Genomic DNA, 15,561 nt, shown 5'->3' with positions numbered 1-15,561 from the left:
TTCACGTATATAATCATGAAGAAAACATATTTCTATTAATTGGATGTAAGTGCTATGAATAAATTTATGAAAAAAACGCCCACAATTTTTTTTTTGAGTTGATCGCCTTTTAGATCTAGTTGTGCGATAAGTTTCCCAAAAAATATGTAGCAGCATTCGCTTGAACGAAAATACTTGAATTTATAGAAAATAGAATAAATTCGACCTTCGAGCAAAAAAAAAATTATTTTTATTAATTTGAGCCGGCGCGCCGCGGCGTCCCTACAATACAATTTTTCATGCATACAGATTCCATTAAATAATCCAACAAAAATTTGGTGCTTTATTCGAGGAAAAACTACACTTTTCTTGGGTTTTAGTGCTTTTTCAAGCTCAAAACTTGGTAACACTGTACCGAAGAATTATATACACTGGTGGAAAAATACATAGAAATACGTTATTTTTACAAAGTTTTCCTGTTTTAATTGTGTTTGGATGTTTGGGAAACCATCACGCGTAAACGACTGAACGGATTTGCATGAAATTTTGCACGCAGATAGTTAATGACCTAGGTTGTAAAACAAACTAAAACTTGTAAAACTTTTTTAAGAGTTGCCACCTGTTTGAAAATGAAATTTCACAAGTTTTTTGGTTTATGACCAGGATTGAAAAATAGGTTACTTCCTTAACCGGTTTCCCAATTAGAACGAAATTTGGCACATTTACTACGGTTTTCACAAGGATGGTTGGTATTATATTGAAAGTAATTCTGATAACTAAACGCCCCTCCCATACAAATTGGAACTTTCATAATACATACATATCTCTGGAAGTATTTGTGAAAGAGAACTGGAACTTGGTATGGAGATATGTTTGTATGTGAAATCAGATTCATACTCACAGAGAAAAAGGACGGTTTTGGAAATGAGGCGTAGCACGTCCCATACTGACTGAAAGTTTCATATTGCATATCTCTTCACATATTTGGAGTAAAGTACTCAAGCTTCCCAATGGGGCCAGAAGCGCTTCATTAGTGCTATTGGAGTTCAGGGTTACCAAATCTCATTTTTTTTCACAATGGCGATTTAGGCGGTTTTGCAACTGGTCGATGGGCGGTTTTGCAAAACCATCGACGATATGTAACTCCGATGGAAAAACAGATAAGTGCACCAAATACGAAAATAACGATTTTTTTTATATAAAACGGTTCAATAGTTAGCGGTTACGAAAGTCCAAGAATGCGAAAAGGGTTCAAAAATGGCCAGCATCTTTATTTACCGGTTACAAAATTTTTGTTACCCGCGCAGAATAGACATGTAAGATGTGACAGCTAACACAAATTTTTAATGAGCAAGTGTAATTTATTCATGCAAATGCAATAAAGCGGCCACTGCAACATTTAGGGGATTCACAAGACGTGTTAACCGTCGTAAAATCTTAAGCTTAACACTTGTTTATGTAAAATAGCGGTTAAAATGGTTGGGGGGTTGGCTAATTATATATTCTTTATCAGTTTAAAAGAATTTCGGTTTAGTTAGAAATCCCCTAAAACCATTTTAATTAAAAAAGATGTTAACCTTAAGATTTTACGACGGTTAACACGTCTTGTGAATCCCCTAATTGTTTATTCACAATTGGAACGATAATGAAATTTTCGAAAGCAGTGAACAATGTACTAATCCAGCTTAGTTTCGATTTAAACAAATCAGCAAAAGTAAATTCAGAGAATCAATTCAACAAGTTTACTGACCATCTAATAGTAGCCGGTTCGAATGACGCCAGTCGCACGATTGTATTGGAGAAGCCTTAAATATGCACAACAAAAACAACATTTCCAAACACATATTTTGCTTGTGCGATAAAAATTATCAGCGCACCAGACGACACAAGCTACGATTTATTTACATATGCCCCCCTGCAAAAAATTGTGCGACTAATCTCTAAGGAAAGTATTTCAAGATTACTCTCAATTGGGTACAATTAGTGGGCATTAATTAGTCGCAACTAGTCTTATACGGGTATAATTGGAGATCAATTACGCACATAATCAATGAAATTCCATATGCGGCGTTGGCACAGAGAGAGAGAGAGCGAGTATTCGATTAACAAAACTGAGAACCCCGGTTCAAGTCGCAGGTGGAGCTAATTTTAATTTTTTTTAAGTGACCCGTTCGGGTATAACGGGGAATAATTAGTAGATATCTTCATAGGACATGCTCAAACAAAAGCGATCAGTTCATTCCATATAAAGAGATCAAATGTGGTATTAGTCGCATGTTCCCTTACGCTTGCTCCCGGAGTCATCCTGGATTAGTCGTATTTTTTGCAGGGTATGTAGGGGCATTATGGTGGTCCAAAAATACATGCGCAGAAAAAAGTTTAAAATGTAAAGCTCTCACCCCCTAGAATTTTTCTAAACAGAAAAGAGAATACCAGTATTTTGTTGTTAAAAAAAAAATATATATATATATATTTAGAACTTCCTTATATGGACAAAAAAAACTTTTCGTAGAAATGTTATAGAATTCTGGAAAATCAATATTTTTCGATCGGAGACTTCCAATAACAATACCCAATTGTTTATTTAACCATTATTTAGAATTAACTATTTTTTACAGGTACCCCAAAAACTAAAAAAATAATTTTTTCGCATATTTTCTTTCATACAAAGTATGTTCAAAAAAATGTGAAATACAGTAAATAAAAAATTGCAGAATATAAACCTTGTTTTCAACTTGAGAATCATTTGAGAAAAATATCTGATATTAAGAATAAAGTTTTCAGATGGTTGAAACTGTGTTTGCTGAGTTTAAATATCAAAAATGGGAGCAATTTTTTGAAATTACACGCTCGCACTTTTTTGTACTAGAATTTAGTGGGCTATCAAACTGCATACCAAGGATTTGCCTAAGAATTCTGATAAGACAGTTTGAAATTTTGGTGAAAGTTTGCTGAATCTTTCTAAATTTTGTACAAAAATTTTGATATTTGGCGTTTGTTATATAATAAGCTAGACTTTTGTAAATAACACAGGCCAATAAAATTAAATCTTTTTCTGGAAGCAGAAACACTAATATGCAATTCCGAATAATTTTGTTGCGCTGAATCCGAATCTGGCCGTAGAATTGTTATAACCCGTCAGGTTTTTGAGATATCCTAACCTAAATTTAAAGATGCTATAACTTGGCGAAAAAAAGATATTTGAGCAAGCTCAACGGCGTTTGAAACAGAAAATCTTTCATATCCTATAGGATACCTAAAAAAATCTGATAGAGCACCCCTATGGCCAGATGCAGATTCAGCGCACCAAAATCCTTTGGCAATATACGTTAGTGGTTCTACTTCTTTACCCTTCCAACAACTGTGTAATCAATAAACATTATATAGAGACAAGAAAAATCGCCAAAAATGGTCAAAATGTCATGTCGCTTTTTTTTAAATAGCGTTGTATGTGTGTATATATTACACATAAATACATATTGCTTATTTACTAAAAGACTGTCACAACCCAAAAAAAAACGATTTTTTTTTTAGCAAATGAAGCACAATTATCATGATTTATAGTGTGTACAAATTTTGTGCTAAAATCGTGCGTAGTTTTCGCGTAAGAAGGCAATAAATATGCATCTCTTTTTTCTACATTTTGGTAACAAGTGGAGGACTTCAAACGCGTCTCTTGAAAAATCTCGTTTGTGGAGTTGTGGCAATCTTTTAGTAATTGAGCGATATGTACGTTGACATAAGTTTATTAACTAAAAACATACGTGCCGCATTGACATTACACACGTAAAGGCTTAACCGTTATAAATAAAAATCGAGTCTCAGAAAGAAGTTATGTCTTTTCTCATTTGTCCCAACCAAAATTAATTAGCCCACAGCCGTTTCTCGCGTCTCTAAGAAATGGGAAATTTTAAGTTAATACTCTTTTGAAGAAAGTTTGCTTTATGAACTGGAACGATACAGTTAATCGTATCAGTTAGATAAGTAAATATTTGTCGCTACTGAAGTACATATTCATAGAACAAAGAATAATCTGAATGAAATGCCATAACCTGCAGTCATTGTACTTGCATTCATTACCACTAAATATTTGCTTTGATCGAAAAGAACAAAGGCACCTGAGTCAACCTACATATTTACTAAGTAGGCGCATGCACTAAGTCTTGCAACACCCTTGTACAGTGTACGGTGTACACTCATAGGAAAACCGGTTCCTACGTTGTCGAATAGTGGGTTATGTATGAAAAATATTTTTATAAAAATTAGCGGAAAAAATTAAAATAAAAATTGTTGCATATGTTGTATAAAATTATGTGTGCCAATACTTTTTCCGCCAGTTTACTTAATCTAATTATATTACGATCTTAAGGTGGAAAAACCTTCATTTTATTTGACTTCCTTGCAGAAGTTGCAGCCAGAGAGCTATTCTGAATGCTCCAACAATAGCCAGCCATCATGCAATGCAAGTACAAGTTAAGTTGAACTTACATATGAAATTTACATACATACGTATACAACCGAAAGAGATTTATTTTCATTTCTCATTTATATATTCCTCTTTGACTGAGAAGATTTTTTTTCGCATCGGTAAAGGCTTCCCTCTGAGAGCAATCAATAAAGCATCGTTAAAAACGTTTCAGTTAATCTTCGACTGCTGAGTGGAAGATCGACCTATCTCTGCAGCCAGTTCGAAAACGCCCTATCTCAAAAAAGTTTTCAAGAACGCCCTACTTCATAATTTGGCTGAAGAACGCCCTATTTCAGAATTCATTTCAAAAACGCCCTATCTCATTCACATTTCCAATACATTTTGAAGTGAGATAGGGCGTTTTTGAACCGAATTCTGAGATAGGGCGTTCTTCAACCAAGTTCTGAGGTAGGGTGTTATTCAATAAAATTCCGAAACAGGGCGTTCTTGAAAAGTTTTTTGAGATAGGGCGTTTTCGAACTGGCTGCCGAGATAGGTCGATCTTCCACTCAGCAGACGATTTCTACTTCGGTAAGTGTTACTATGCGAACATTTGAATTGGTCAATAGTTATTTTCGAGCTCTGATTTTACATAACGTTCTGTTATGGATATAAGGATTTACATATATGAAAGGACCTCGAGAAAATGTCTCTAATTCAGGTACCTTTTGCAAATAAATAAACTGGTTTCTGGGGACTTTTTAATACCAGACTACGTAAATCATGATACTCTTAGGGCCGTTTTCTCAAATAGATTTTAAAATTAATCTGTCATTCAAACACAAATTTTGTTCTGAATAAAATGTGTTTAAAGGGCAGGTAAATTTTAAAATTTACATGCGAAAACGGAACTTTAATAATACATACATATATGCAATTTTGGCATACCGCGATTTTCCAAACCGTTTACCGACCTCTAAAACGCTGCAGATTTTGGATAAAGAATTCGTTTTGAAAACATATTAAAACGTAGTTTTACCTCCGGTTAGTGTTAACAAGATATTGAGAAATCGGCCCTTAGCACACTTAGTATTTAGTGCACTACGCTCAACTCTGCGTAATGGTAACTACTAACTGCACGGCACTGTATGGATGTAGGTTGTGTGTATGCCTAGTGCATTGCAATTTATCAAACTATTTTCGCAGATGTCAAGAAAATATGTCTATTTTTATACCAAATATACGTAAGTGGAAATACATACTTTTACTCTAAAGTCGTGTGCTTAGCTATTTATAGCTTACCCTTTCGTACTATTAATTTAGATTTATGAAAATTATTGCAACAATTGCTTTATTATTTAAAATATAAATATACCAACGTAGAATATTGTTATTTTTATTCACAAGTTTAACATTGTGATGTGTTTATTATTGTTGTAGTAATTACTGTTGCACATGCAGCCGGCGGGCTCTGACTTTTTATTGCACACTACTCGTATCATCATCGATGCATGTGAACATCGCTCATTGTGCTTGCGATCGTTGTCTGCTTTGTTGTGGATGTACAGTAGGGTTAGAACTTTACTACGATTGTAGTAAGTCAATGACATGAATACACAGACCGAAAGTGAAATATGTAATGTCAATTGACATTAGTCGCTTTGGAATAGATTTACACTGAAGTTTGTAATGTTATAAAAATAATGTTTGTTATTTAGACTTAAACTAGCGAACGCTGGCTGACGAGGTGTTATGCACTTTTAAAGCTGTATAATATGTCAATAATGTTCATGGATTTTACTGTACTTTCGAAAAGGTAATACTGTTGTCAATGGACGATAAGAAATAGTGTCCATGGACGTTATTTCCGCGGCGCCTTATTTCACGTCAACGTAAAGCTTGCATGATTTTTAACACTTCTGACATTAAATCACTTTTCAACTGTGTATTAAAGCCAATGACATTATTTATACAATTCTTCTGGCATTATTTCACTTTTGGTTTGTGTATTAATGTCATTGACATTAATTCACTTTTCAAATATGTATTAATGTCAATGGCATTTATTAATGTCACGTCACCTGATTTTCGAGAAAATTACAAATTTACTACGCTACAGGATGAAGACACAGAAGTTAAAGACATGTTACGAATAGTTTAAATTTCTTAATACGGAGAGCTGATTAAATACTAAAATTGCTAATAATGCCTTTTTTCTTATTTATTTAGTGGAGAAAAAAATGGTTTCCCATATTAAATATAACTGTAGTAATGAGAATGAAATTCTTTTAAATGCGCTGCAAGAGCGAAATTTTCATCATCAATATGTTTTAAAAGCGAGCTAGCCTTGCGAAATCCAGTTTGGGGTTTGTTACCGTAGATTAGTTCAATCGAACTGAGTTGAATCGTAATTTTTAAGATAATTTTTTTCCGCTCTTTTGTTAAAATATATTAGACTTGTTTGAAATAGAAGAGGATAACGCTATATCATCAAATCTTAATTTGGTTCGTTCCTTCGACCAAAGAGTACTTGTCTTCTAGTTAAGGTGTAATGGAGAAAATACCAGGGACCTGATTGAAAGATATCCTGACGCTTTTTCGTAGAACATAAAAGAATGATATGCAACCATTTTTGCATACTTAACTATCTGCCATACCTAAACAAAAGCGTTAGCGTTGTCTGGCTGTTAAAAAATTCTCATGCCCATACAATTTGTATGAAGCATACCGAAACAACGCGGCGTCAACGCTGGGCGGTTTGGAAATCCGATTTTGACAGGGCGTTAGGTATTGAAGTTAGCTGCAGAAAATGGCGAAACTGTCATTTTCGTCTTACACACAAACAAACCTATACTGATTGTTGGTGTTATTTCCGCATTTGACGTAGCGTTGACGCTTTTGTTTAGGTATGGCACATCGGCGGTAACGCTAGGCGTCAGAAACCGCTCCGCCCAACGCTTTTGTTTAGGTATGGCAGTAAACAACATATACATTGATTCCCGATAAAATAGGGCCACGACCTTTTGACAAGTTTGGAAATTTTTTTTCATATAATAATAGACTGACGTTTACATAATATGTTTGTGTTTGGTTGAGCCGTCTCCGGATGGCAAATGGTTTTAATGAAAAGCTTTTTCAAGGTAAAAATACACTCGGAGGTTCGCCATTCCCTGCCGAGGGGCGATTGGTGTTAGAAATAACTTTTGCTAATTTTAGATATTGCTCGGACCAGGAATTGATGTATGATGTCACTTAAAAACCCGTTGATTTTTGACATTTTTTTTTTCTGAAGTGACACAGTGGGACGTCCCCATATATTCTGCGGCCAAAAGAAGTAACCGTACAACAAATTCGCTGAAATTCTATACTTAAAAATGAAGAAATGTGGAGAATGGTATAAGTCGACGCAGTGAAACGCCCATACCTCTTGTATGCGAAAATTATATATGTTATCCGTTTTTAATAAATTCATAGTATATGCTGATTTTAACCAGGGAAGCATAAATCTGAAACAACGTCAAAATCAGTTAATATTATCGTCCACCAACTTAAAAAATAGGAGAAAATGTTAAAATATTATATTTTGATGAGATTTGGTGTACCCTGCCCGTTTTACGCCAATTTGTTTTTTTTTTTTTTGGAAGGCAATGAAGAGTTTATCACTATGGCACCGAGCCTTCTACAAAATTCTTTTGGCTCTAAGTACTAAATTTAATAAATTTTGGAAAATTTAACAAACACATTTATTTTATTTCTAAAACAGTTCCCTTTTCTTGCATTTAAAACTGACTAACCGAAAACATTTACTATATCTATATACCAAATTATATGAATGCTATGTATTTGCACTGGAACCTTCAATTTTACCTGCATTTTATACAACACAATCAGGGCCAAGACAAGCAGCACTTTTGCCATCGAAAACGAATCTCGTCCAGAGAGGCGTCCACTTTTGGCTGATTGCTGAATCAGATTCATACATTGACAAGACATAAATATCTACACCTGCCTCCATTTCCATTTCCATTTTTTATAACGCTTATTTATTTTATGTACATAGCAGATGGGTACTTATATAAAAAATCGACTACGGAACTTTATTTTCTGCTACGATTTCTCACGTCATTTACTACGTTTTAGGCTAGCCACAGTTCTAACCCTGATGTGCAGGCTAGACGCTTTTAAGGTCGTACATATTTATAGCGTTGCATCTTTTTTTCTGCTTAGCCGTGCCTAATCTTGTTGGCAAAAATTTGGTCTCTAATGTGCAGCTCTTGTTTATGTTGTTATTGTTGAAGTGTTTCGTTGCATCACCAAAATAACCTAACCCAACAAAAACCATAGTAAAGCTAAATAAGCACACTGAATATTCATTTCGGGGCGCTTGAACTTTTTGCCTTCTCTTCTTCTGAACGTTACTTTTTCGTTCTCGTTTGCTTCCATATACTAGGTCATTTTTCATGGACGCTGCAGTGTGAACTTGGTGCGACTTATAGTTAAGAAACTCAGTCATTATTTAGTATAGCAAATCACGAAGGCCATCGAACAAACTACATACTTATACTCAAAAAATTAATGTACAAAGGTACCTATATATGTATGTATGTTTAAATTTGCATATTGATACGGCACACATGTTTTTAATGTAAATCGTATTAATTTTGCCACATACATGTTTGCATAGCGTCTGTCCATGGCTCACATTTGCGTGATTATTTCGAAACTGTTTATTTCGCAGTTGAACTGAATAGGAAGTGTGCCATTAAAAATGAGACAAAGTACAATTAGGTGCGTACGTACTTAAAATGAGGAAAGAAATAAATGATTTCAATTAAGCGGGGAATACTTTATAAGCTAAATGTATGCGCAGAAGTAAGTATACTGTGATGTAAAATATATCTCGCGCTAATAAACGGGAAGTGCTTGTAAGTGGCGAGAATAGTATATCGAAATAGTTTCGGTACGTTTTGGTTATAAAAACACAATTGTAGTTGTTTTATTCTTACTTAAAGGGGAATAATTTTATTCGGTGTGCTTAAGTGCCGGGAAATACTGTACTGTATACTTAAACCTTTTTTTATAAAATGTACGTTCGGGTTTTGAGTCTTTCACTTTTCACTTCCAAAGGAAATCCCAAGGCGAATTTATACAAGGTGGTGTTGATGGCGAATTTCGATTTTCGCCGAGGTACGTCTTAATGTCAAAATGATGTGTTTGTTGTAAAATGAATTCGCCTTGTTTACAACAAACACATCATTTTGACATTCAGTAGTACCGCGGCGAAAATTTAATTCGCCACCAACACCACCTTGTATAAATTCGCCTTGGAAAATCCTCTAAAAATAAATGCTTCTAATGTTTGAGGTATACAGGTTAACTAAATAAGTGCTTTAAAACAACTTTTATGGTAATTGAAAATCACATAACTCCTATTATTTTTCATTCATTACTTTTATAGCCACTTACCCAGCACGAACTTGGCAAACAATCCCACCGCTGTAATGGCAATTTGACTAAAAATATACCATAAGCCTGAAGGACACCGCAAACGAGAGAATATCCAATCGATGTTATATCCCATGGCGAGTTGCTGCTGTGGTCGGGGCTCTTGCTGAGGCTGAACGTGAAACTGGCGCAGCGCGAAAGCGATGATGGGCGCGATATTGTTTATTTTTTATTTTTTTTTTTTGTTGGTGATGAGTTTGGGATGATTGAAGAAATAATAGAAAAACACAGTAAAATTAACAAATGATGAATTAAACAATTGCTTTCGCGGGTTTTATTTGCATTTATAGTTTTTTTTCAAAAATCACTTAAAATTATGACGTAATAATAAAAATAATAATTCCACCATAACTTAAAATCAATCAGTACCGGAAAAATTATCTATTAATGTATATACATAAGTTGTTGCTCTTAATTTGTTGCACAAACGAAAAATGCAAAAAATTACGTCTTGCACAACGTCAACGTAACGCGGGCGAATGCTTAAAATTGCTTGACAAAATAAATGCGCGTAATATTTTTTAAAAATATAGAATTTTTTCTGACAATTTCACAAGGACTTTTATAGCAGAAAATTCGTTGAATATATTTTTTTATTATTCTAGATGCTAAAGTACACAGTTATTTAATTGTACCGTATTTTAAATACTACACGCATCACGCGCCTACTCATACTTAGGGCCGTTTTCTCAAATAGGTTTTAAAATTTATCTTCCCTTTAAACACAAATTTTGTTATGAAAAAAGTGCATGTTTTGTCTACTTATCCTTATCGGGCTCACGCCATTCATAATATTGTCATTTTAAGCAACCTTCTACTTTTCAGAGCAACCATCTCCCCTGACAAAGCATCAAAGGGCAGAGGATGAGCCGTTTGGCCTTATTGGAGTGCAATATTTTAAGAAACGAACACAGAATTTTCCTCTTCAGCTAAGTTTTCAAAAGAATCGGTGTTGCTGTATGGCGCGCGTGTACCTTTAGTTAACCTCTACAACATTTGTAGGTGGGCAATTTTTGCTCGCGAGCAACGCCAGCGCCGCAGTTCGTTTACGTATAGGCCCGTTTACACGCAACTTTGGCGTTGCGTTGGCGTTGGCGTCGCTTCGACAGCTGACTATGAATACATGCATTTATAAGAAACTCTCCACATGACCAAAGTTGGGCAAAGCCAACGCCAACACAACGCAGAAAGATGGCCAACTCTCAACTTTTCGCGTGCGTCGTTCGTCAGTCAGCTGTCCAAATAATCAAAATTATGTGATTTAATTTTCCTTTTTAAACCAAATGCGGGCAAGAAATATAGTTTTTAATGAAATTATTGATTTAAAATTTTGATTTATCTGCCGCTAGTATGTTAATTTAGTAACCAAAGTATTCTCTGCTAAGCGTTCATTGTAGCAAGCATGGGCGTTACTCGCGCTGCTGTCAAAGCGACGCCAGCGCAAACGCAACGCCAAGGTTGTATGTGGACCAGCGTTGCTACTAACAATTTTTTCCCCTACCAATTTGTTTCCCAAATTCGACCAAAATTGTTTACAACCTACCAAATAAATTTCAATTACAAAAAAGCATTCTGAAAGCATACAATTCATTTATTTAATTCTGTATCAATGACAAAAATTTTTTTATTGATAAATTTAAACTTTTTCACCAATAAGAGACGTATTTGCCGCAATAAGAGAGAGGCCGAAGTGCGTGAGTGCGAAGAGCTTGAAACGACAGGAAAAACGCCCGAAAATTTTACGAAAGAGTTAGGCGACTTACGGAAGGTTTTAAGACCAGGGCGACTCTTGCAAGAACAACAATGGCGTACAGTGACAGTTGTCCAGAACGCGCTGAAAGCTATAGCTGTTTTCTACCAAACGGGGTTTCAGACAGGGTGACTTCCTTTCATGTGATTTCTTTCATCTGATGGATAAGATAATAAGAGCTGCAGAACTGAACCGCTCAGGAACATTTTTTTACAAGAGCGTGCAATTGCTGGCGTACGCCGCACTAAGGGGTATTTGAGCCAAAAAACCCGGTCAAAATTATTTAGGGGCCTATATTATCTCAAAATACAATAAAAACAATATATAATCAATATTTTGCATTTATCAATAAAAATACATTAAAAAAGGGAAAAAAATTTTAAAGTAAAATTTTTAGAAAATTTGATTTTATTCGGAGTCAGTGCCATCCGATTCGCTGTTGCCATCCAATTCGCTGTTAACATCCGAATACTCTTCATCATCATCAATATCTTCAACAGTATTGTCGTCCGACCTATTTAAGTTCGTTGCAGCAATCAAAATGGTGTTTGCCTCGGGGGAAAATGGCAAGATTTTCTTTTTATTCTTTGGCCGACTCGAGCTGAGAGAGGATCGGATGTTAAAAGTAATCTATTTAAAATGTCTCTGTTGCACTTAGTCCTCGGAAATTTTCTTGCAAAGTCTACCCGATATTTGCGAATATGCTTATTTCTCGCCTCAGCGGCTTCCTCGGACAATTGTCCAATTGGCAGAATTGCTTCTGCCATCACTTGCGATCCGTGCATCAGAATTTTGTGGACTGTAGGCGACATTAGATGCCATCCGTACAATTCCACATACAGTTTGGCAGTGTCTTGGGCATAATCATAAAATTTTTGGTGATCAACCTCATGGCCACTTGAGATTACCTCAAGAATCACTTCAAACTTATTGATTGATTCCAAGTTGATGCCCGCCTGGACGTATTCCCATCATTGCTGTTTCCAAAGCCAGCTTTAGGAACATCAACAAGTAGACTTATTTCTTCTCTGAAAGATTTCCGTAATTTCTATTTTGTTTCTTTAACAATCCTTTTCTCTTCCTGTGTACTGAGAGCCCAAACTTTAGGGCTTCTTTTTTAACAGCACCTTTCTCTAGTTTGTTCAAATCCTTTGATGTCTGGCCGCATATATAACATCGCATAGTTGATGCAGTTTCCGTTGCGGAGTTGCAGACCTTTCCGTCTGCCATTGTCAGCAAAATATTGTGACTGATTTTCACTGATATTTCACTGTCTACAGTTTCCTTCAGATTTTTAGCGTTGTTTTCAATGTATTATAAAAGAAAAAATTTAAGCAAAAAAAATATTTTTTGAAAAAATTTGTCTTTGACTAAAAAAAATTTAAAAAGGTTGGGGTGGGTCGCGGGGAGGTTTTATTTTTCATTCAGATAGGCAAAGGTTCAAACTTTATTATCACATTTTAAATGTAAGGTAACAAAGCCCGACACATAAACAAAAACACTATTGTTTTAAACTTTTGTTAAAAATACCACGTTTTTAAGAAGGAAATTTTCAACATAAGTCTAAATGCGGAACTTTGACGAGAAATTACCTTCAACATCCATATTCAGTACGAAATTTTCTGGTAATTCACCATACGAAGAGATATTAACACAGAGAAACATGTAAAATAATCAAAAGCGCCGACAACAAAGACACGCGTTACACACAAAGGCTAGGTTCCGACTGATTATGTGGCCAGACGCAGTAAAACTCGCGGGTTTGGGGGCGGTGAACCGGTTATCGTACTTATTTAAACATGCATTGTTTGTGTCATTTTATGAATTTTAGAAAAACCACTTTTGACCGGTTTTTTGCCTCAAATACCCCTTAGTGCGCCGATGACATCGACATCATCGGTATCAAAAACCGCGAAGTCTGTTCTGCCTTTTCTAAGTTAGATAAGGAAGCAAAGCGAATGGGTCTGGTGGTCGACGAGCACAAGACGAATTATCACCTCTCATCAAACAAACAGTCAGGGCATTAGCGTCTTGGCACCTACGTCACTGTTGACAGTTATAATTTCGCGAAAGTGGAGAATCACTCTTGCCTACAAGTGGCACTTTGGACTGAATAGGCAATCCAGGAGTAAAGTCCTCTCTCGACGTACGAAAACCACGCTCTATAAGTCACTCATCATGTCCGTGCTGGATATGGCGCAGAAGCATGAACAACATCCGATGTGGCAACTCTTGGAGTATTCGAGAGAGGATTTACGGACCTTTACGCGTTGGCGACGGCGAGTACCGCAGACGATGAAATCATGAGCTGTATGATTTTTACAATGACATAGACATAGTGCAGCGAATTAAAATACAGCGGCTCCGCTGGCTTGGCCATGACGTTCGAATGGACACCGACGCTCCAGCTCTGAAAGTATTCAACTCGGAACGCTGGTGGTAGCAGAGGAAGAGGGAGGCCCCCATTGCGATGGAAAGACCAAGTGGAGAAGGACTTTGCTTTACTAGGCATTTCCAATTGGCGTCAGTTGGCACAGAAGAGAAACGACTGGCGTGCTTTGCTAATCTCGGCCAAAATCGCTTACGCGGTTACAGTGCCATATTTCTTGAAAACACTAAAACACAGTTTTGTAGTAAATTTAACAAGAAGTATTGCACTACTAATTAAGTACCTAATAGGTGGCAGCCACAAAATCAAATATTCATTAATGAAATATTGATGTGAGCGTATTTTCCTTTTTATTTACACAGTTTAAAAAGGTCTTTAAACATCCCGAGCCGTTTTATTTTATCTCAACCAGCATGCGTGAGAACAATGACAACTGATAACGAGAGCTTGCAGGCAGCAAACATTGAAACGTCACACTTTCCTGATACCACAGAGGGAGTTCAGCATACGCATGTTACTTATACAACACCAATATCTATGTACATTAGGGCTGTGCAATTATTCGATTACTCGACCAAGGTGGTTAATCAGTTTTCCGGTTAATCAATTACTCGATTAATTAAGATTTTGATTACTCGAAACGATGATTAATCGAGTTACTTGATATATGATTGCTCAAAAAAATTAATTTTGCTCGTTAAATGAGTTTGCTTTGGAAAATGTTTTTTTTTTCTTTTTCACATTCTGTAAATGAAAAAATTATTTTTGCAAACAGAAACGTTGTTTTCAAAGTATCAAGGAACTTCAACAGCTTTATATGTAAACAGTACTTTGAAATGTTGATTACTCATTTTAGTCATAATGTTGATTAATCATAAATCAAATTACTCATATGTTTTTGTTTTTGGTTAATCAAAATCTTGGTTACTCGAGTAATTGAACTTTTGAGTAATCATAATTTAAATTGAGTTATCTACTTTATGATTAATTAAAATTTTGAATAATCAATTAATCGCACAGCCCTAATGTTCATACATACTTAGGTGTATATGAATATACATATTTATAATGTCCATTCGCGCTCTCGAGTGCTAAGCGAACTTGACAACATACATAACTCTGCATTTTAAACATACATATGTATGTATGTACGTTTTTTTTCTGTCGACGAAAATTTTATATTTTTTCGCTTCTATTTCGTTGTCACTTCAATAAATTTTATAACATTTTAATGTAACTTACCGCTTTTAAGTAGCAAAATCATGCGCCATTCTCATAACTAAGCGTATAAATTTAAGGAATTAATTTCGGTAGCTTTCCTGCTGCGGCCGTCCCTGCCTCAGCTGCCGTTGTGGATGTCTTCACCCGATCGTTGTCGTTGTCGTCGAAAGTGCGCTACTCTTTTCATTACTAATTATAGCACAGAATTTTTAATATTTTCGAACGAAATTTTCTCGTTGTTTATGAATAAGAAGTATTATTAAAAATATGTTAAAATAACTTGGGGTTTCAGGAATTTTTTGTGCTACA

At 35.4% G+C, this 15,561-nt stretch overlaps 1 protein-coding gene across 4 annotated transcripts in view; it reads right to left on the bottom strand.

Moving 5' to 3' along the window:
* Positions 1-15,550, bottom strand: part of LOC118742452 (tafazzin homolog) — a 53,864-nt gene extending 38,314 nt beyond the window's left edge. The window contains exons 1-2 of one of the 4 annotated variants that reach the window (XM_036474532.1): positions 15,274-15,550; positions 9,854-10,016 (exon numbers count right to left, since the gene is read on the bottom strand). In XM_036474532.1, coding sequence (XP_036330425.1) covers positions 9,854-9,968 — 115 coding nt within the window. In that variant the 5' untranslated portion in view covers positions 9,969-10,016; positions 15,274-15,550. Of the gene's footprint in view, positions 1-9,853; positions 10,169-15,273 lie in introns of those variants that run through there. The other 3 variants (XM_036474533.1, XM_036474534.1, XM_036474531.1) reach the window with 3 other exon arrangements.
* Positions 15,551-15,561: the final 11 nt, after the last annotated feature.

The sequence above is a fragment of the Rhagoletis pomonella genome, unplaced genomic scaffold (genome assembly GCF_013731165.1).
Source record: "Rhagoletis pomonella isolate Grant_MI unplaced genomic scaffold, Rhpom_1.0 Rhpom_scaffold_00007, whole genome shotgun sequence".
In the NCBI taxonomy this organism is placed as follows: Eukaryota; Metazoa; Arthropoda; class Insecta; order Diptera; family Tephritidae; genus Rhagoletis; species Rhagoletis pomonella.
Note: the sequence above shows the minus strand (reverse complement) of the source record. Positions and strands in the feature narration are given on the sequence as shown.